At 41.3% G+C, this 23,177-nt stretch overlaps 1 protein-coding gene across 50 annotated transcripts in view; it reads left to right on the forward strand.

Moving 5' to 3' along the window:
* KIAA1217 (KIAA1217 ortholog) overlaps nucleotides 1–23,177 on the forward strand; it is a 361,365-nt gene that overhangs the window by 328,704 nt on the left and 9,484 nt on the right. For 49 of the 50 annotated variants that reach the window (XM_086860806.1, XM_086860862.1, XM_086860878.1 and 46 more), the window contains 7 exons: nucleotides 6,113–6,288; nucleotides 12,615–12,745; nucleotides 12,985–13,132; nucleotides 14,785–15,280; nucleotides 16,097–16,277; nucleotides 20,689–20,843; nucleotides 21,450–21,596. In XM_086860806.1, the coding sequence (XP_086716932.1) occupies nucleotides 6,113–6,288; nucleotides 12,615–12,745; nucleotides 12,985–13,132; nucleotides 14,785–15,280; nucleotides 16,097–16,277; nucleotides 20,689–20,843; nucleotides 21,450–21,596 (1,434 nt within the window). The remainder of the gene's footprint in view (nucleotides 1–6,112; nucleotides 6,289–12,614; nucleotides 12,746–12,984; nucleotides 13,133–14,784; nucleotides 15,281–16,096; nucleotides 16,278–20,688; nucleotides 20,844–21,449; nucleotides 21,597–23,177) is intronic. The other variant, XM_086860910.1, reaches the window with a different exon arrangement.

The following is a 23,177-nucleotide window of genomic DNA, read 5'->3' on the forward strand; positions in this document are numbered from 1 at the left end:
ATTACAATAATATCAAGTCTGTGATTACACTTTGGACCCTGCTATGCTATGTCCTGTATAAACATGTCAGAAGAACCATGTTCCTGCTCCATACTGTTTACAGTAGAGACAGATTTTAAGTCCCTGAATAAACAACTTTGATGTCAGGAAACCCAAACGTAGTGGAGGACCAGTAGATATGCATTAAGCCAGAGTTTGTGTCCTATATTTACAGAATCCATAAAAATAGCCAACTTGAACAGTAAGAAAAAAAGGCATTTCAAATGTTGCTGCAAAGGTTTGTTGTGCCCTACTTAGATTCAGGTTTTAACAATTCTTCCTAATACATGCCAACACCTCAAAACCTGCCAGAAAGAATACAACCAATGAAGAGTTAACAAAAATAGTATGTTGGCACATACAGTCACGCTGCAAATATAAATATATGCTGTTCATTTCAGACACTGTGAAAATAAGCATACACAGCTGTACAGGTCTTCAGCCCTTTACTTAATTGGAAACTGAAGAGCACTGTGTATTGTCTCAGAGGTGGAAAAGAAGGCAGAGCACTTTCTTGTAAGACAAAGTGGACAGTAGGGGAAACTTCAATACTCTGCCAGTCCTCCTTCCCAGAAAGTGACATCACATGTTAGCTGTCATAGGGCTGCAGCTACTGGTTTTATAACCAGGTGGTGGTGCTATGTCAGTCACATTTGACTTGTTGATAATGTTTAGAACAAAATAATGATAATACAAATCAGAATTCAGAGCATGTTTTACCTTCATCTCCTTATCTAAATGAAATTGAATTATGAACCAATCACAGAGCAAAGGAGCAGAAGGGTGAGGTAAACATCAGTATAGGAAAATGTGTCCAACTGAAGGTCCTGAGACAACACCCTGTGCTCCATTTGCTAGGAATGCAGAGGTGGCAAAAGGTGTTTGGAGCAAAGGGTTGGGTCAGATGATTTCTGCCTGTGATACAGCTCCCATGTATTTAAATTTTCAGTCCAGGCTGAGTATGTTCCAATAGCAAATGTCCCTTTCAAAAGCTATTCTCAGCAGTGCTGCCTACATGCCAGCCATCGTGTTCCCCATCTAATTTGAAGACACTGACATGGGATCTCTGCCCTGGAACATTATGTAGCGGTGAATCTTCTTCCACATCTGTGCCACAAACCACTGCAGCCCCTCTGTCCTTCTCCACACCAGGTGCCAAATGCAGCTCTTGGCAAATGCCTTGGGTCTGGCCCCCAGCATGTGGCCTCGGAGAGCGGCTGGAGGCTGCAGTGCTGCTTGGAGGCAGGGAGTTCATCCTTCTCACAGGGCTGCCCACCAAGGAGTGGCGTTTCCCCAGCTGAACTTTGTCTTCGTGGCCCTGCCTGGGGCAGAAGCCTTGCTTTTGATCAGACAAAACACTGTGGTACACAGGAGTAAAGAAATTTCTACCATCTGCACAAATCAATGCTGCCAAGGAGGTCTTGAGAAGGGAAAAAGGACATATCCCAAGTGTGCTCATTAACTCTGGTTGGCTTCCCTTAATTCAGAAGTAATAGCAAACTTGGTGCATTGAGCTAGTAGGAAGCTGAGAAATTTTGATAGTCAGTTGGAAGAACCTGTAGCTCAAGGGAAACTTTGGTATGTTACACATAAATTCCATTCATGAGAGTTTTTGTCATGTCATTCCTGAATTCTTTTGGAAAAGAGCTTACAGTTTGTAGGGCAGCAAGTGAAACAGGCAATGTTTTAAAATGAAGAGTGTTGCAATATCACATTTTAAATGAAATATTTTGTGCTATGTGTTTTCAAAGATAATTATAAGAGAAAAAGTATTTTTATGGTTTTCCAGATTGTTTTCATTTTATGTTTGACAGTGCTTCATCGTTTTCAATTTCACTGTTTCTCCTGGGCTGGAAGTCAGTTTGTTCCTGTTTGTGTGAATTTTTTATACAGTGACAGACTAGAAGAAACACTTCAAAAATAAATGAATAATAGGATTGCCAAGGCACAAAATTTGGTAGAATAACTAAGAAACTGGAACAGGACATAAAACTATGTGCAATAATTCCTATTGTTTAATTTGCAATTGATGTTACCACCATAAGTTCATATTAATTTTCTTAATAGAATCAGAGAAATACATGATAGACAAGACGCATTCATTCATGTATTCTTTGTTTGTGCTGTGAAAATCTTTTAAAACCATATCCAGCAGCAATGGATCCAGCTTAATTCACACACCAGATAAACATATGTTATAAGATGCCACCAAAAAAGTTAAGACTCACTCTGTGGTTGGATTTTGAACAGAGATTCTTAGCATAGAGACATTTACCTCATGGCTGTTGCTAGAGGCTGTGTACACTTCTTGCTACTATGCTTGCATGTTCTAAGTGCTCTGATTTTCAGAGACATTTAAGACAGACTTGTTTAATGGTGCTGTGGAGTGTTCTTCAATGCCAGAGATAGGCTGTAACCCAGCCTTTGTCCTGGATGGATTTGTTACTGATAAGAATTGAGCCTGTGATGACTTTAGTGGGGTTGTTCTGTGCTCCCAGAGAACTCTTAGTAGCAGGTTTGAACCAAGCCTCAGAGTACATGTTATATATCATTAGCTTATATGTACATTGGATTTCTTTTTGCCTACTCATTCTTTTCTTCAATTGAACTCATTTTAGGGAAACACAGATATGATTAATGTTCCCCATTAGGAACATGTATGCATGCATGCTCTTCCTTCACTCAGTGCACTGTTTTCAGGGAAATGAGTGCTGCAGAAAGGACAGAAATTGTAATAACAACACTGGTCAAAAATAGTACATGATACTCAGTCTCACAAGTGTAACTTCTAATTAGAAATTCAGATATATTTTGGGCTGCATTATAGAGCTGGAGACACTGCTGTTAATCAAGTATGGTAACAAACTTCAGGAGCTAGATACTTAGATTCTGCAGAGGTCCTGAGCTGCAGACAGGCTGTTCCTGTTTATGGCTGTGCACTGTTGTTCATGGGGAGGTGAGTGGCCCAGAAGCCTCCCCTAGAAGGGCCTGGGAGGCTCCCACTGGACAGGTCATGCTTGTCTCCTAATGAGGAGCATGGTTGTGAACTAATACTTGGTTTTTTAGTCTCACAGATAATAATTAGTTCAAAGTGAATTGAACTAGTTATCAGATTATTCTTGAAGTGGGTGCCAGAGGCAGAGCTGGGGTAGTTGTGTGACAGCAGTGACAAATAATGGCTGGAGCATTAGATGAAGAGGGACAAGGAAGGTATCTGGAGAGATTGGTGAGGCTGGAAGTGAAAGGATATATGAGATGGATGTATAAGAGGATGATAGAATTCTAAAAAAGTATGTGAAATTTGTTCCTGTTGGATTGCTGCTTGCAGTTATAAGTTAAGGTAACTCTAATTAGCAAGAAATTGCTGTTTGGTGGTGACAGGAAAGCCTGCATTGCTTTTCTTTACTTTTGAGCACTTGCCTTTAGAACTTGGGTACTGTTTTAAGAAAGACTCTTCAAATATGATTGTCTAAGATTGTTTATTTGGATTGTTTTTAAGCAAGCTTATAGTACAAAAGGTTCTATTGTGTGGAACCAGAATAGCTATGGCAGATCCATAAAACATCTCTTGCTTGAGATGGTGGAGTAACTAACAGAGGTGGTCAGAGGGCAAGCAGGGTGTGCACTTAGTCAGGGAGCCTCACATCTGATACTGCTGGCAGAAGAAAGGTAAGAATCAAGTTCAGTTCCAGAACAAAGATGTAAATGTGATGGCCAGAGACTGCCTTCTCCTTCTCTGCCACAGCTGTCTCCTTGTGCTCCTGCTCTCCCTGCCTCATGCTGTCCCTTGGCTGCTGACTGACACATTGGTCCCCTCCCACAGTTCTTTATTTTGCCTCTGAATCCATATATGCATGTACGTCTCCCTTCTCATCATCTGTCCCTGTTCCCCAAGCATGAACTAACTCAGGTCTTCCATAACTAGTCAATTACTGCATGAATTTTCATAGAAATAGCAAAAACATTTATTTGATACCAAGATGAGTCATGTCCCAGACTTAAAGAGCTCACTCCAAACATGGAGGTTTGGGAATCCTCAACATACAGGATTTTTTGAAATCTTGCTGTGTTACATTTTTATTCCCTATCCTCATTATCAAAAATAGATGAACTTTTATAACTGGAACTTCCTGGTATTGTTCAAGCACTTTTTAAATGGAGGTGACAAACACCTTAGCTGTACACATCACCACAATAAATATAGATCCTCCACATAGCCCCATAATAGGAAAAAACATGTGCCTGCCATTTCACAACCTCACACACTCACACATACTCAGTTTTGCTATTAGTGGAAGTCCCTGTTACCAGCTGAGGAACATCAAGGACTTAAATTCTGGACACCTGAGACTTAAGTCTAGCTCTGTTACTGACCTTCTCACTGACCTCAGATCAGTTGTTTCACAGATGCTAACTCACTTCCACGTGTCAAATTTCCCCACTTTTTTAAGAGCTGTGAATAAATTGTATGACTGAAGTGTTACATGCTCATTCACTCATTTATTCATTCATTTAGGTTTTCCTACTTGAAAATATGACACGATGAAAGAGGTGTGTATCTCAGATAGTTGTGCTGGTCTTGCAGTAAGAGATTTTAATTTATCAAATCCAAACATTATTCCCATAGTGGAGAAAAGACACATACAAAATACACATTGTCTTCAAAATAGTCCAGGTATTATTTATGTATTTCTGTGCTGTTGAAATGTTTTTCAGCTTCATTTTTTCACTAACTGCTAACACTTCTTTTCAGCTGAGTTTTGAGCTAACTCCCCCTGTTTGTCACAGCCCAGATTTCAAACACACCCACACCCCTGCAGTGAGGTGTTACCCTCCCTCTTATGGAAGTTGTGTAGCTGGAGAAGAGAGTAAGAGAGTGAGGCACAGGGACTGAAGAGTCATGAGAGAGGAACTGAGTTTGTCTCTCATGCTCATGTTGGTTGGAAAGAATTGTCTCAGCAAAGGCACTTTTTTTTTTATTCCCATTAATTTTCTTGTATAGATTTTAAAGAAGGCTTACTACATTATACTGTGTTATGGGTATCCCATTTTTGTGATTCTTCCTATTAGGTCATGGGGTTTTTTTGTGTGTTAAATGTGATTTGTTAAGCCTGGATGTTTAGAAGACAGCTGACAGTTCTAGTGCTAATTTTAAACTGGGAATTTTGTCCCCAGTTAACACAGGTGTTTTTAAAAATCTTACAATGTGAAATGGCTCCTGTGCTAACAGATTTGTGTTCATGTTGCCTGTATCCTAAAACTGTGACTAGGTGGAGTCCTGCTTATCACTTTGAATCTTGTGATTTGTGTAACAGACTTAAACAGGTTTGCTTTGTGTGAGTGTTGCTCATAGCTGCTCCAGGGCTACCCACAGAAGAGTACAGCCTAGTTTGCCTTCTTACCTATGTTTTGCTCTGTGAGCTTACTATCAGCAAGACAATTAATGCTTGAGTTACTTAATACCAGGCTAAGACAAGAAAGAAGGTGTGACTTGCAGTTCTCAGAAAATTACCATATTATAAAGGGGGGTTTTTCTGGTGGGTAAAGGAGGTTTTATGTATTGCAGATGAGCCTTATGCCAAATTACACCACTTGTTACAGTCCTTCCTCTGCCACTTGAGAGACTGAAAATCTCCATTCTGAAAACAACAGTGCATTCCTGCCATGACTTTAATGTGTGGGATTATCCACTAGTCACGTATGGGCAGTGAGATACATAAGCTTGTGAGATACATGGAAAGTGTAAGTCAAGCATCCAGCATTCTCGTGAGGCATAATTAATTTGTGATTCATGTTGAACCAAGCAGAATAAAGGGACCACGATCCTTGCAGAAGTTATGTATTGAAGGGGATATACTGGTCCCAACATCTTTTGTTTATCAGTTTGAGACTGGAAGTTATATATATACATGGAACAATGTTTATATGTACAGCTAAAGAGGGAAAGAAGAAGGTAAAAACACTCACTCACTGTAGGGTGATGTTTATCCCAACCTGAGCTCTGCAATGTATTCTGTTGCCAGGGATGTCAGTCAAGCAGGAAAAATTGAAGTTTATTTCTTTTGTGCAACAGCTGCAAAACCAGGAGATGCTGAGGGCAATGGTGAAGAAAGCAGAACTAGAAATCAATGGCAAAGTGATTGAAACGGTGAAGAGGCTTGAAGATCCTGTGCAGCGACAGCGCAACCTGGTGGAACAAGAAAGGCAGAGATACCTCAGCGAGGAAGAAAAGATTGTAAAGAAGTTATGGTGGGTTGAGAAACCTCTTCAAATTTGTTGCTTTTGCCTGTCTTTTTCTTCCATAAAGTAGAAATTTCTACCACTGTTTTCAGGTAAACTGCATTTATATATGCTCTTTTAGCTATGTTTCTTTGCTGTGTATCACATTGGCTGTAAAACCGTGTCTGTGTTCAGCTTACTGGTCCTGACAGTCCTGTGCAGTCCTTCTCTGCACAGCCCACTGGGTAAATCCCAGCACTACCAAGAGTTTCAACCTCTTCAGAGGTCCCCTCTAAAGGGACAGATGACTGTGAGGACCATGCCCACCTCTGTAGGAGGCTTCTGAAAGCCTCCCTCTACCCTAGTTCCGCCCTTCAGCCTTATGTATTATGCTTTAGGATAAGGAGGGAGAAATTTCCTCAAGAGGGATTCAAAGGAAGGTAGTGAGTTTGGCTTTAAATATAAAAATCAGATTTGAGTAGTAAGTGCTTTGGCTACTGCTTGGGAGAGGTAGGGGAAGCTCTATAAATAGAGGACAGAAGTTCAATTCCAGTCAGCAATGTCCAGTCCGTGTCTAAAATGTACTCACTGAGATTTCCATTCACTTAACTGTCTACCTTGTTTTGTTGTTATGTAAAGGCCCTTTGGAAGATTCTATTTTTTTTCCCCACCATCAAGACTGATGGGATAGAGTTGTTTGGTTTAGAGTCAGCAGGAGGCAAGATCACTTTTGTAAGATGTTATATAACTAATTATTTCTCATCACTGCATTTATTTCACACCTGAAGAATTGCTCCACAGTAGAGAGAAATATTCTAGTCAGCTTGTCATTGGAGATTATGACTGAAGAGCCATAGAGTACAGTGCCTGACAGCTGAAGAGAGTAGATCCTTCCTGTTGATCAATAAGTTGTCAGATTCATACTTTTTGTAGTAAAAAAGTGCGTCTGTAAAGAGAAGGTTGAATGTTACTAAGGGAGAGTCCTGTGAAGAAAGCTTGAATGTGCAGTAATGGTCCATGCTAGTGTAATTAATCTTCTCAGCTGGTTTGTTGGTTTGGACCTCCTGTTCCTCATTTTACTCCTGTGTATTTCATTGCCAAATTCCTAGATTGTCTATTCTCCATGGAAAGAACAATCTGTGTGTTGGCTGTTTATGGCATTGCCTCATAAAATGAACACAGAGTGAGGTCAAGTGCCAGTGGCATTCACTTGACTTGGATTGCAATATGGTTCTGTTTTATCAGGTTTTGGAATTTTTCCTGTTCCCACAGTTTCTGCTGCTTCTCTGCATCATTTGTTAAAGTTACAAGAAAATGTCTAAAATCATTCAAATGTTACTTCACCTCTTCTAGAGACATGCTAGAAACAAACATTTATTTTTCATCAGTTGTGTCCAATGAGATTCTTTTGTCATACAAAAACGTATTTGCACATTTGCAGGGTCAGAGCCCAAAAGAAAAGCACATCTGACAACAATAATTTCAACTGCTGATGGCTGTTAATAGTAAGAGCATACAGCACAAATACACATCAAATGTCACTGACAATATTGAGAAAAAGGTTAATATTTTGTAGGTATTTACAACTAAACTGATCCCATTGCAGATGGAAAAACAGATGCAAAGCAACAGGGCACAAAAATTGCCAATTTTTTTAGGCTTTCAACTGTCACCCTCTTGATCTTTCCTAAGGCATAAAACTAAATCAGTAGACTGTCTTCATGTGAGACACTGGAGCCTTAGGATTACTGCAATACTTACAAAAGTGTATTTACTACTTGTGGGTGGTAAATCTTAGTTTAAGAAGTCCTCTGTTCTGCAACTGTAGGTTATGGGTTGAGCAGGGAGGTTGGACCAGATGACCCACTGTGGTGCCTTCCAACCTTACCCATTTCTGTGAAATAAGAAAATGAACATATTGTCAGTTTCACATTGTAAACAACAGAAATGTTGGTGTACATTTCAAAGCAAGCATGCTGTTGGGCAGAAAGTTTGTTCAAGAGATTCATAATGGTGCCTACAGAAGTCTGCCCTTGAATGTCACAGCTGTAGCAGGATTATGGTTGGGAGGATATCTAATGAAATCTGTTAAGCATAGTGTTTATGTACACTTGTAACAGTGAAATACACACTCAGAATTAAATGTGTAGGTGTTTTTCTATCTAGTCTTTTGACTCAACATTAGAGATGTTATATGTAGCACTTGTAGATACCAGATTTAAGATTTACCAGACCAAGGACAAACTACAATGCTATGATACACTGACTAATAAAGTGTTTATGTTATAACAAGCATGTCAGAGGTGTGACCACTCTATACTGTAGATTTTAATCACTTTAATAGAAGGGATTTATAAGCACAGTATTTACATTATAACCACATCCAATCTGTTCAATTGGATACAATCCATAGTAAGTTGCACTTTATACTTTGTTAGGAAAAGTATCAGATTTTTTTTTTTTAGAATAATAACTATTCTCCAGGAAAACAAAACTTCACTTAGCAGTATGGGAGAGCTACTAGTAGCAGATACTTGGGAAGATATATCAGAAGAATCTCTTTCATTTGTCTTTGAATCTTTCGTCTGTCAGTCAATCCCACGATTCTTAAATAATGCACAGCAGAATATTCACCCTTGCCACTCTAGTCATTATGTTATAGACACTCCCCCTCTCCCTTTCCCCTCACTCATGCCTATTCCAGTCTGAGAAGTATTAGTCTGCTTAGAGAAGCCTTCCTCCACATTTCATCATCCTGTTGCCTTTCTCTTTGCCCTTTCTAATTCTGGTGTCCAGCTGTGAGATGGGGACGAGGAGACAGGAGAGCCCTGCAACAGCTTTGTCAGATGCAGGCACTCCGTGGCCTCATGCATGGTGTGATCTCCCTGTCCTCATGTTCCACAGGAGCTTTACATTAAATATCCAACATCTCACTCACAATGGATGATTATCAGTTCTAAGTTCATCACTGTATATGAAACCTTAGGGTTTGGGGAGGTTATTGCTTTTAGGTGAGATTGATTTTGGTTTTGTTTCTCCTCTTGTCATGAACACACTTTACATGTCTTAGGAGTTAATTTAATCTTTGGTGTTTTCCTAGTTAATTAGTATCAGCTAGTCTATCTGCAGCCCTCTGCAGCCACCTTTAATTGCATTTCCCTGAATAATATAATAGCCTTTTGAGATTTTTTTTTTGTTGTTATATTATTCATCCTCTTTTCTAAATTATTTATAGTATGTTGAAAAACACCAGCCCTAGCAGTGATCCCTGTGGAACCCACCAGCAAAATACATTCATTGAGTTAGCTGTTCATTGATCCCTTATCTTTACTTCAGTGCTTTATCCATGAAATAATTTCCTCTTGTCCCATGGCAGCTTTACATTCTTGGAAGCTTTTCCTCAAACACTTTGCTGAAAGCCTTTTGCACCATACTTTGTCCCCAGGTTTCTGTTGTTTGTGGATTTGTGAGACTTAACCTTCATTTTACACAAACCATGTTAATTCCTACCCAACGCAGCAAATTTATCCATTGTTCATTGATTCTTTATTGTTTATTCTTTATTTTGATGCCTGTCCATTACACTGGTCTAAGTGTTAGTCTCACCAGAGTACTATTCCCAGGATATCCCCATACCATTAAAAAAATTCTACTGTATCATTTATGACACTTTGCACTAATCTGGTGCCAAAGCAATTTTAATCAAGAAGTTAGGTGTTTAGCATTAATAGTTCAGCTGTTTCAACCTTGAGTTGCTATAGAACTCCAGGGTAAATACCAGTGGTATGGGTGATTTTTTGCCATTAATTTTGTCAGTTTGTTTTGCAACCTGTTCTACTGATGCTGCAGTCTGAGGCAGATCCTCTGAGGCTTTTTTGCCTAAAGAAAGATCTCAGCAGAAGAGTTGCCTCAGCTTCCCCATGTAGAATATCGATGCAGAAAAATTGTTTATCTTATATTAGCCTTCTGAAACTGCAATAATGTGCATGTCTTGCTAATTTTCTCAGCCCAATCTATAAAGCCAACTGTTTTCCCCACTGAGAGAAAAGAAATTCTAGAGGCCACCAAATGTGTTTCAGTCTTTGGGTCTAAGGGATGAGGTTTCTTTTCCCTTGCAGTTAGCAACATGAAGCAGTGTAATATGGTATCCCCCTGAGGAATTTTAGGATCAGTTCTCTTGTTTGACAGTATATGGAATCAAAAGAGTTTGTGATGACCCTTCCATTTCTGCTCAAAGAACGAAAGGGAAAGTGGGCTAGTGTCAGCAACCTCAAAGTCCTTCTTTTATCCCTACATTTCAAACAAGCATAAACCTACCAGAACATTGTAATAATTGTTCTGTTTTTTCCTTTATCTTCTTTCCATACATGAAGAAAGATGCAAATATCTGAGGAGCTGCTTTTCCAGTGCTGATCTACAAAAGGGAGGAGGGATACCCCACGATTCCCAAAGCAGCACTGCCCAGCCTCAGTGCCAGTACCAGGGCATGAAGACTAGGGAGGATGCATGACTACAGAGCGGGAGCCTTTGCATTAGTGACAGTCACAGAAGGCCACATTCTTTCTCAGGTTCCTGCTAGAGTGTGTCTGTGCAAAGCATGTATGTATTGCAAAGGCAGACAGAGACAGCAGATACTTGCATTTTAGTAGCCTCTGCCGCTGGAAAAATACCCTTAGAAGTGTTCCCTTGCTGCCATCGTGTGGTCCAATGGATTGTTTCCTGCAAGTCTGCTTGTGCTGGTGGGAGCTGGGACTCCCCCGGCTTTCTGAAGGAAGAGTCATTGGGAGAAGTGGTCTTAAAGTGGGAACAGGATCATTTACCTCCACTTGTTTGTGATCTGTTCAGACACAACTTATGATTCTCAATTCAAAATAATTTTTTAGTTTCTGAAGTTCTTAGTTTTGGATTGAAATTAACTCTCTGCTGTGCATGCTTAATGTTCAGATGCTGATCGTGTTTCTGTTTCTCCGTGTATGAGAAATACTATTGTGTTGCCATGGATTGTTCCGTGGGACCGTGCTTCGAAATTAAACTGACCTACATGTACAGTAGTGCTGTAAGGAATTTTCTTTATTTTTATCCCATTACTGGCCACCTACTTTTCTTCCCCATGTCACTGAGATGGGTCTGGAAAATGGCTGGCTTTGCATGGCAGTGGAAGGGAAATACGTGGAAATGCAAGACTTGCAGATGGTGCAGAGGGCAGGCTTCTCCCACCCCTTTCCTGGCAATCCTCTTGTACCTTGATTCTCTTACAGCAATTGCAGAACTGATCCATGATGGATGTGAGAAATGATGCCCAAGACTGGGTTCAAATGAGTAGCTAATTTGTCAGTTCAGAGTTTCCATTGCATTTTTTTCTATCTGCAATTAAACGGCTTCCTAGAATATTTCTGTGAATAAATTTGCTATCTTAATAGAAGTGGATTCCTCCTAGATATTCAAGAGGTGATCTTTTTAAAGTGTTTGCATGGATGTTTGTGTAGTTGCCCATAAAGCATCTCAGGGCTGGGGTTTTTTTCAGAAAATTTTATCTATCTGTGGAAAACTCCAGCTAAAGCAATGTTGTCTTAAGCTCAAATGGAAGCGTCTCATCCCCAAACAAATACAGAGTCAATGTGTCTGAAGTATTGCAAAATTTTATGTGAAGTATAGAAAGACTGGAAAAAAACGTTGGGAAAGGTGAGAAGGAAGCACCAGATGGAGCTTGAGTAAGCATAGAATGGCAGTGGCTGGAAAAAACATCTGAAATGATTCACTCTTAAATCCAAGTGCTGAGCAAAACCTGCACACAATGCACACTTGCTGTTTCAGTGTTTCAGTCTGGCTATTCATAGAAACAGGATCCTGTGTCCTGTCTAGCAGTACCTAGCAGATTAACAAGGTTGCATCAAGATGCCTGTGGTGCCAGTTTTTGGGTTGTTTCTTAATGTTGGGTATTCCTCTGCATGTCATCAACAATGAGAAAACACAAGGTGCAGACCAGTGCTGGATGTAGTGGCACAGTGTGTCTGTACCCTTCGAGCTCTTGTATCCCCAGAGGGCTTTTGGTTGTTGCCTATCTTTTACCAGCCCACCTGCCCTTTGCAGCACAGCTGCCTGGAGGCCAAGGTGCTCTGCACAGCTGCAGCCTGTCATAGAAATCAGTGACTTGGGCTAGTTACAAACCTGTTCCTGTGCTGTGAGTGTCCTGCATTCTCACCTCCCCTCATGGTATCCTGTTTAGCCTGTGGTGTCAGATTTAAAGGTGCCACAGCTGAGGTTTCTGGTTTAGTTTACTCCATTAGTTTACATATATTTGCTTGCAATATGAAAGTCCTGCCTGAATTTTCTGTCCATGTTATTTCTTTTGCCAGTGAGCTGGAGACATTTGTGGAAGACTTGAAGAAGGACTCTGCTGCTTCCAGCAAGACAGTTACACTGAAAGATGTTGAAGATGGAGCCTTTCTTTTGCGTCAAGTGGGAGAAGCTGTTGCTACCCTGAAAGGTATGTACTTTTCCTTTTTACTTTTGTTTCTTTCCTTTTAACCACAGAGAACAGTTTTGCCTTTGATCTGGAGGCATTAACTTTCACTTCCAAAAAGATTTAAAGCTGGGACTGGGGAGTTTACTGCATGGCCCCTGGAGAGAGGTAGACACTCAAGCAATTGACATTCACCCAACCATCTTTTACTGCCCAGGGCTTTTATCATTTCCTCTCCAGCTTAACAATTGTTTACTTTGCAGGAGAGTTCCCGACATTGCAAAATAAAATGCGAGCGATCCTGCGGATTGAGGTGGAAGCTGTGAGGTTCCTAAAGGAAGAACCACACAAGCTGGACAGCCTGCTGAAACGTGTGCGCAGCATGACCGATGTCCTTACCATGCTCAGGAGGTGATTTCTTTTATTTTTTTCCTTCAGGCTTAAAGAATTTTCTCAAGCAGGGTTGGAACAGCTTTTGGATTTATGTTGTCCCCCTCACCTGTGGCAAACCTGAGAAATTCAGCTTGCTTGGAGTATTTGTAGATTATTCTTAGAGCACTCTCAAGAGAAATCAAATAAACCTTTCCTGTGCTCTGTGCAGTGAGTCCATTCTGACCAACAGCCTCAGTCACTGAGATCTCACAGTTGAGATTAGATGCCTCTCAAGTCAGCACTTCCAGATTTGGGAAGTGCCTGGATGAGAAAACTTACAGTGGCAACAGTCCCATACCTGAGCTAATTAACTTTAGGTATTTACAGCAATTTAAGCTGACAGAAACATTTCTCTGACACTGGAAGGTTCATTCCTTAAAATGTAGCATAAGAAATAAAAGAGGAAAAGAGTGCAAGTGGATAAAATTATTCCAAATCTTCTGAAAGAATACACTTCAAATTCTTCCTCTTCTTTGGAAGGAAGATGCATTAGAGAAAGTTGAAATAGTAGATAAAATTTAATGTCCATTAAGTGCCAGTGTTTAACCATGTTTGTCAGAATAGATGCACAGCAAATGATTGCTGATTTATAAAACTCAGTGGGCATTGGATTTAATTCCTGCTCAAAATTGTCAGTTTTGGTGGTGGTCTCAATTTTAGTTCAATTACAGGAAAGGGTAAGTCATGAGCCTATTGTCACTACCGTTATTCTAAGGAATGTAGGATTGCCAGTGTTTCTATATATCCTGGGGCATATTTAAAACAGATTTGGCAGTACTGGCAGATGGATAAAATGGTTTATATAACAGGTTTTCTGAGAGCCATCACTTATTTTTCCATGCAGACAAACATCTATATCCTTTCACATTAGTTCTTTTCTTAAAAATTATTACTTAATTTTCTTAAAAATTATTACAATTATTACCTGTCTTGCAAAGAAAACTAAAACAATAAGCTGTGCATACCAAAGTTTTACAAAAAGTCATTTTTTTTGCAGCAGAATTGCATATTAAGCCTCATAAAGTCTGTTTCAATAATGGGAAAACTCATGGCATTTGATGGCTTGCAACACTCAGAAGCTCAGATATTTCACAGCTAGCTGCCAGAAATAGTTGCTTCGTTACATCCTCAGCTCATCCTACCCCACACTCCTGACAGGAAAGACCTTTGTAAAGTGTCATTCGAGACAGAACCTTCAGTTGAAGGCTCTGTTTTGACAACATGCCAGACTGCTGCCTCTCATTATATGTAGCTTCACTTTTCTGTGCTTCTAGTCCAGGAACATCTTGTTTAGCTAGATACATTGTATACAGTTTAATCAACTTCCCATTCTCATTCTAAAATCAACCCACTGTAATTCATGGTTTGGTCAGAAACTACCAGTACATCACTGAAGGTTTGTCAACATCTTAGAAGGCAAAACCATCTGAATTAGAGTAGCCTCTTTAAAATTCTGAGCCTCTGAGAGAAAGATATAAAATCATACAGCTGAGAGCATCAGGAAAATCAAAAACCACCATTTTGATTATTTTGATGTAGGTGCTTGTTCTTTGCAAGAGTTTATTGTTATGTATTGCTCACGACCGGCCTGTGTGCTAACCACGTGCTGTTGTGTTCAATTTGGCTGTCAGACACGTCACAGAAGGACTGCTGAGGGGTGTGGATCCATCCCAAGCCGTGCAATACTCTGCCATGGAAAAGTCCAGTGCAGCTGACACTCTGAAAAGCCAAGAGGAGCACAAGCCCACCCAGGGACATGCACAACAAAACCTCACAGCAATCCCAGCCGAGTCCCAGGTGTCATCAGTCAAGTCAGAAGTCATCCCCTTCTCAACGCTGACTGTCCATCACGTGCAGAGCTCTCCTGTTGTCATCCATCAGTCCCAGCACTCCGCAGCCCTGCTCAACCACGCCCAGGGCTCTCCCACTGCAGGCAGTCACAGCGAAGGGGTGCCAGCTGGTGGTCACCCCTCAGCTGCTCCACCCCTGCAGGAGCCCACAGCAGGACCCCAGACCACACAAGCCACACCAGCACCACAGGTCTCTGTCAATGGCACCACCATGCAAAGCCTTTTCATTGAGGAAATTCACAGTGCAAGTACCAGAAATCGAGCTGTATCAATTGAGGTACGGTGTATTCTACTCAACCAGCTGTCCTCTCTTTGGGTCTGAGCTCCCAGTCTCACTCTTGAGGCTGCAGGTGGGACTTTCCAAATGCATTCTGGGGATTTATGTGTTTAACCCCTAATTACACTGTACTTCTGAAGATACTCTCTGATTTTGTCCCTGCTCATTGCAGAAGGGTTGGACTAGATGAGTTGTTAAGGTCCCTTACAACACAAACTATTCTATGATTTTAAATGCAACAGAAAAATTACATGTTACCAAAATTAGGTAACTGTGTTTTTAAAATTATCTTCATTGAGAAAAAAAATTTCAAATTCTATTTTAGAAATTTTAGAATACCTTATTTTTAACCAATAGCATATAATTCTCTGGCAGCACTTGCATATGTGGATTTCGTTCACTCTTTAAATCTCCATATCCCGTATTATGGAGAAGCAAAAGTGAAAGAGTGTGAAGCTCCAGTGGGTTTGAGAAAACCCAGAGGTGAACTGCTGTGTCTTATTACAGGCAGGCACTTTAATCACCAGTGTGATGCAGTAAGGCAGAGACCCAGATTTAAATTTTGCCTTTGATCCTTTAGTGGGCAGTGGCCACTCAGGAGCAGTGGTCAGTCTGTCATGTGTTTGTGCCAAATCTAGGACAGTACAAGTCAGAACAGTGTGCAATTACTGTTCATGTATTTCCTTTAGTTGCTGACTAGAATTGAAAGAATCTATCCATACTGACCTATAATGTTTACACATGGAATGTATTTTTAAGTAAGTGATTGCAATGGAAATCAGAAAAATAAACAGATGCCTTACTGGTTTTGTCTAGAAAGCTGAAAAGAAGTGGGAAGAGAAAAGACAAAACCTTGATCACTATAATGGAAAGGAATTTGAAAAGCTCTTGGAAGAGGCCCAGGCCAATATAATGAAGTCCATTCCTAACCTGGAGATGCCTCCCCAGCCAGCAGCCCTGCCTAAAGCGGATGCAGCAGAAAAGCTAGAAGTCTCAGGTAAGGTTTGCTAGAGTTAATGGGGCTAAAGAATTGCATATCTGGAAAGGATAGGTTTTTAGAATGTTTTCAGTTTATAGATTGCTGTGATCTTGAGGAAGGACAAAACAATATCTGACTACACAAAAAGATGCTTAAAAAAGCAAGAATAACTTGCTGTGTGTGGATAGAACAGTGGTAAAAGCTGGCAATTGCAAGCAGAAGGACCCAGATTAAGCATTAGGAAAAAAACCTCATAAAGATAAGGAAAGTAAAGCACTGAAGCTACCTGAGGCAATGAGGAGGATGTAAGGTCCCCATTACTGGACATAATGGTTCAGACTAGCATCGAACTAAAATTACATAGGTAGAGCTACTTTGTGGTGTCAAGATGGTGAGATGTCCTTCCAGTTCTATTTCTTTCACAATTTAACATACAAATCCATGTCTGAATTTACTCAAAATCCAAGAAGCAAAAAAGATGCCTCAGCCAAACCTTGGGGTTATCTCATTAACCAAACACTCATCAGCTGTAAAATTCTTACCCAGCTACATATGCAAGTCCATCCAGCAGAGTCTCTGCCAGGCAATTGGAGACACTGTGTGGGGAGCAGAGAACTCAGCTGCCTTCTGTAGTCTGCTAGTGGTATTCCAGCACCCCTATGTGATTTTAAAGGGAATATCCAAATCTCCTCCTTTTCATATCCATTATGGAACTTTTATCCAGTAATTCCTGTATGCTTGCTTATAGCATTTGCATCCTCTTGCTGTGACAGCAATCTCCCATCTTGTGAAGGAGCTTTCCTTCATCTCTTTTAAACTGGTATCATACAAGCTTCACTGAGTTCCCCACAGTTCTAATATTCTCCAATCTGGCAAACAACAGCTCTTCATTTTCTTTATGAAGTCATGAAGGCAGTGGAAAAACCTTTATCATGTCCTGGAGCTCTCCTGGAGTCTGCCCCACAGACTTCAAGCTGTGAACTTCCAGCCTTTCTGGTCCCTCCATCCAGGCCAGCTGCTCCCTCCCCAGGCTAGATTCGGTTACCCTCGTTTAACTCCACTTTGTCCTTCTGGAGCTGTGGAGGTCAGAGCTGCATGCTGCACTCAAGGTGTTGGCATGCCAACATAGTAAAAAGCTGAAAAACAATGCCCTAGGGGTTGTGTAGACAAATTCATAGAGAATTCGGGAGGAGTGTTATCAGATCCAGCACTTTGTTCCGGGTCTACCTTTGACGCTGCCAAGTTTTGGCAGCTTGGATGTTTTGCAACATACACGTTTAAAATAAATTCTGTTGAACCTCATAAAATAATTTTAGAATTCTGGCACCTTTCAGTGAGATTACTGGCTATCAACACAATTAGCTTGTATAATGTGTGGCATAAATAGAAGAAGCTGGTGAAAATATGTACCATATGGGTGCAGTGAGCTGTGACATCTTAAAAAGTGCAGAGCACAGTAACTGCGAAGTTTTGTAAGTTGCATAGTTAACTAATCCACTTCTAGGATACAGTTTTGCACAGTGTGCAGCCAGCAGATTTAAGAACAAGTTTGATTAGATTGAGACATTTGCCTTCTGTTGTGCATAATGAATCCTGCAATAGTAACATAAATACAGGAACAGCAAAACTTCTCAATATCTGATTAAATATCACGCATACCACTCAGCTCTTCTATAACTGAGGATGAAAAGTTCAGTACCAGTCTGCTGTAGACTTGAAAACTGAGCAGCATAAGAAAAGACAGACCACCTATCTACCAATGCAATGCATAAAAAAATTTGGCCATAAATAAGCAGAGCCCTCTTGGCTCAATGCAGAACCCAGATCAATCATGTTGCCTCATTATTCTCCACACAGAACTTCACCCACTGAAGAAACTCTTTTTTCTTTGCAAAGCACAAAGCAAAATAAAATTACACTCTTTGCACAGTTGTTCACATGACTCTGTAAATATTTCTTTATGGTCTCATCTTTGTATCAAGACTGTTGGTGAAAAAAGTGATTTTTTTCTAGCATGTACATTAGAAATTAGTCTTCTTCATCTCTCTTTGTGCCTTCATATGTGAGAATGCCCTGGTTTTTGCAAGTGATGAGTGATCAGTAGCTTCCATTAGAGAGAGTTTATCTGACTGCAGAGACTGCCTCAAGGCAGACATTATTATTTTGAAACCTTTTGGATTTATTTTGGTACAAGTAGAAGTCTGTATGGTGGGAGCAATTCATTCCTGTCTGTCTGTGCCTGCTGAAAAATGCTGCAGTTTAGTGAAACAGCTGGCAATAAACAACTCCCATTTTGCTCACAGAAGTGCTGAAGCCTTTGGCACCAAAGAAGGTTCCATAATGTGTAGGTTTTGTTCTTGGGCAGTCTCAGGCTTAGTGAGTTAATTTTTTTCATTTACTTCTCCCTCTTTAAATAGGCCAGAGGAAAAAAACCTAACAGAATTTTCCTGCAATTTTTTTCCTCTAAATTTATTCTTTTTCCTTCCCATTTATATTGGGGAGATATAATTGTTTTGTAAATAAAATAGAAATCCATCTTTGAGGTTTTATGACCAGCCTAGGGTGACTGCACTGACCATGAGCAAACCCCATCACAACCTCTCCTTAATGACTCCAGCTAAGGGCTGTAAGAGGGATTAGCTTTGATAACCAGTGCACCTGCCACACTCAGCGACAGTATTTCTTGTCTGTGTTTTTATCTCCCATTTCGAAGATGAGGTGGATGAGTGAATGAGATAGTAGGAATCATGTTTTCTTTGTGCCGTCCGTGTCTCTGATCCAACCTTGCTCTCATTAAGTGTGAGAAAAACTTGGAATTCTTGCAATCAGAGTCACTACCAGTTTGAGGATAATGGGTTGTGCCCATTACAAGGAGTAAGGATTTGCAAAGGCTCTACACCATAGTCTGCTAAACACCATCTTAGAAAATTACTCTGATTTTACAGCAGAAGTATATCTGACGTAGTTAAAAACCAAGTTGGTGTGTATTGACCAAAGAAGTAGTCTAATGTAAAGTGCATCTGGAAATTCACTCTTCTTGCAATTTAGCAAGTGAGTGCCAGATAACCAGGAAGGGAGATAATATAACTGAACATTTCTATAAGTTTAATCAGCTTCAGAGAATATTTGAGCTAAGAAGGAAACAAAGATGAGTTTGAGTCAGACAAGGGCTCCATCCAGTCCCCAGGGCCAGCTGGAATGTTGGATGAGCCTGACAGAGCCCCAGGAGTGGGCAGTTATGCAATAATTTGCCCAGAGGGAACACTTAGCCCTAAACAGCTGGGTAATCACAAAAGCAGGATGTTTTATCTTTCTGGATTATATTTATTCCAGCTGTTTATATAACACTGAATAGCTGCAGAAAGGTCATTCTTTTGCTCTTGGAAACAAACACTGTAAAGAGCAGTGTGAAAATAGTGGCTGTTGCCATATTTATGGTGCTTAGCCGGTAACCAGAAACACACAGGGACAGGTCATGAGCTCGGTAATGCTGCTTCTGGAAATAATGCTGTCCAGGGATGGTGGGGAGGAGGATGTGGCAGCTGGTAGGGAAGCATCCTCAGGGGCAATGCCAGTTTGAAACTGGTCTTCTCTAGAAAGACTCTCCTCAGAAAGCAAGGGCTTACTCTGCTTGGCCTTTGTATTTGGTATTTGAATCTTCTTAGCTTAGAAAGATATGTATAGGGCTCTTATATGATAATTCAAAGGCAAAACTGTACATCCCTGGAATTATAGCAAGTTAAGTGAAAATAAATGCTCCTGAGGGAGAGGAGCAAGTGCAGTTGCCTCTGGTGATCCTCTGCCCTCCTCAGAGATGAGAGGACTCACTGAAATGCAAAGGTGGCATTACTAGAGTACTGCTTACATTTTCACTCAGCCTTTGTGTGAACTTAGCTAGTTGTGTCTTACTATGAGATGGATAGAGCTCTTCAGCTCCTTGCACCTTGCCAGCAGCACCTCCCAGGCAGAGCAGAAATGTGTGCTGGTTGCTTCAGGATTGCTGAGAGCAGTGAAAAGCCTCCAGGCTGGTGTCTCACTTGTATCCATGTCAGTGGCCTTGCTCTTAAAAGAGGCTGAAGGGCAGTGTCTGTAAGCAGTTCTGTAACCAGAACGTGCACCTTACATGTTTCTTCCCACGTGTGCTCTGCTATCCCACTTGTGGCTGACACCCAGCTGCAGTGGCCTGCCTGGAGGACAGGAGTTTTGCTGAAAATTTCTGGGTGAGGTGACCCAGTTTCTCTGTGCAAGTACAGCACTGTTTACCTTCATTCGAGGCAGTTACACTTGAATGCCAAAAGTGTTTCTGTTCATATATTCAGCAACAGCACTTTTTAAGACATTTTTTTCTTTTCCAGTTGAGGCAGGCATGCAAATACTGTTTTCCTCTCCTTCACCTATGCTTACTTTGTGCTGCTCTGTTTACCTGCAGAAGAAGCTCCTGATGGAGAACAAGATAATGACAAGCTGACCAAGTCTCCACCTCCTCCACCACCACGGCGCAGTTACCTGCCAGGGTCAGGACTGACCACAACGAGATCAGGAGATGTCATCTATACAGCCAGAAAAGAGGCTGCTGCTCTCAAGGTTCGGTGGCTCATACTCTAGGCAGTCAGACTTACTCCTCATGAGATGTTGGCAAAGAGACAAGACACAGGCTTGGGCCTATAAACCACAAAATAAGTTGAGGCAGAGCTATGTCCTGAAGAGCTACTGAAACTGCTCACCAGGATGCACATCTGTTAGGCCAAATGAACAAGTAATATTTGATCAGTTCTGTTTACAGGAGTCTTGCTGCTCTTATCTACTAGTAATGCAGCAGGCAAGTCACAGGCTGCTTTCATTTGGGGTGGTAAGAAGATTAAAAATAAAATTTAAAAAAAAAAGAGCATGCCTTAAACAGATGGGGATGATCAGGTCAGATTTGAGAGTGTTTTTACAGAAATGTTGCCAATTAGTTTCTTTGGGCTTGTTTTCCCCATGTGTTCTGGGGAAGTGGTAGGAAGTCCAATTCAGGAAGCTTTTAATCTGTGAACATATAATCACATCAGCAATACTGGTTGCTTTTGAACTGATGAAGTTGCAAGAAGAGGGACCTTGCATGAGAGAAGTTGCAGTAGTGTTGGGTTTTTGGTGTTTGCATCAGGAGGGTTCAGCTGTGATATCTGGCTGTGCTTTCTCATTCCCTGGTAGGAATGCAATGAAGATGCTGGGCAAATAGCACAATCCAAAACCCCTAAAGAGGACCAGGCATTGTCTCGGAGCACAGGGCACGCTGTAGCACCAGCTGCAAAAGATGAAGAGGAAGAGGAAGGAGATAAAATAATGGCAGAATTACAGGTATGCCTTTTGGGTTGCACATGAGGACACCTGTGGCCAATATCACTTCTAGGGCCTCAGTGCAATTTCTAGCTCAGAACATAAAGGAAAGTAGGTCTGCTAGCCTCGCCCAGTACCACTTTGTTGCATTGAGTGGTACACTTTATGGAAGTACTACCAAATTTTGTTCAGGAGGTCTGTAGCTGAAAGAGTGGTCAAAAAAGCAGTAGCTGCCACTGGAGAAGCCTGCACATGCAAAATGGGACAAGTAAAACATTGGTGTGTATCCAGTGTGGTTGTCCCTGCCTGATGATGCTTACACAGTACCAGAGGCAAGGTGCTGAGAGCCTTTGTCATCTGTGCTTACCTTGGTGAGAGCAGAGAGTAACTGGGTCTGCTCCTGGTGGGCTGTGCTATGGTCCAAAGTTTCCCAGAATGTTTGAACACTGCGACATTGCCCATTCCCTGTGGTGTAGCTGGTGCATCACTCTGCCAGTGGCACAGAAGAGTGCTCTCTTGCTGGTCCTTCACTTGACATCACATAAGACAGTTCCCTTTAGTGATGAAAATCCTGCAGTAATTGCCAACTACTCCAGCTACCATCAGTGAGCTCCAGTTCCAAGGGGCACCCTCTGTCCTCTTCCATGCTGACACAAGGAAAGGAGATCTGGAACACCTTAATAGGCTATAACTTCCAGTATTTTAGGTAACTGTCACAACATGAGATGATCTCTGCTGTCCACCTGCCAACAGGTGGGCTTGGTACTGTCCAGGGAGCATCCAGAGCACAGGAGACAGGGGCACGGAGCTGTAGCTGTTACCTCTGATGGGTGCACCCTGCTCCATTCCTCAGCTCACCCACCAGTCAGCAGCTGGTCTGCAGGGATGAGAGCAGCACTTCACCCTTATCCCTGCTCTGTGTGTTGATGACCAGTGAGACAGGAGAGCTGGGGACACAGAAACTGTCACAGCATCTCTGTCTCTAGGAAAGCAGCCTCTGCCTTGCAGCTGGAGACAATGAAGTGGAGGTTAAGGTATGGAAAGGGGGGCTGAGGGAAACCAGGGAGGAGAAATAGGCATGGTTACTCAACAGGGAATGGGTGCTTAAGTGCTAGCTTTGGGGACTAGCAGTACTCATTTAAACCTATACCAAATACCAGGTATATTTTAGAAGCTTAACGGAATGCCATGTTTTAGAAGGGGCAAACTGCCTGATCAAAGAGCTAGAGGCTCATTAGTTTGGTGTCAGTCATAGGCAGAAAGATGGGAAATGAAATACGGAATTCAATCATTGAAAAACTAAAGGACAGACATAGACAGTTATGCCAGTGAGCACAATGTAATGGAGCAGAGAGCTGTCAAAGGAAACAACACTTGGCTTGAGTGACAGGTTTGGCTGCTTAAACTGAATTGTATACCTATAAACATTTTAGTAAAGAATTTGATCAAACACCACACAACATTCTCATAAAAATCTTGCACCTCACAGTATACAAAAAAAAAACCCTATTGCAGTATAATTGAGACCTGTCTGGTTTTGAAATCACTGACCTTGATGCAAGTGTTTATAGACAGGTCTCAAAAGCAGCAACAACAGGCCCA

The sequence above is a fragment of the Cyanistes caeruleus genome, chromosome 1, assembly GCF_971803275.1.
Source record: "Cyanistes caeruleus chromosome 1, bCyaCae1.hap1.1, whole genome shotgun sequence".
Classification (NCBI taxonomy): domain Eukaryota; kingdom Metazoa; phylum Chordata; class Aves; order Passeriformes; family Paridae; genus Cyanistes; species Cyanistes caeruleus.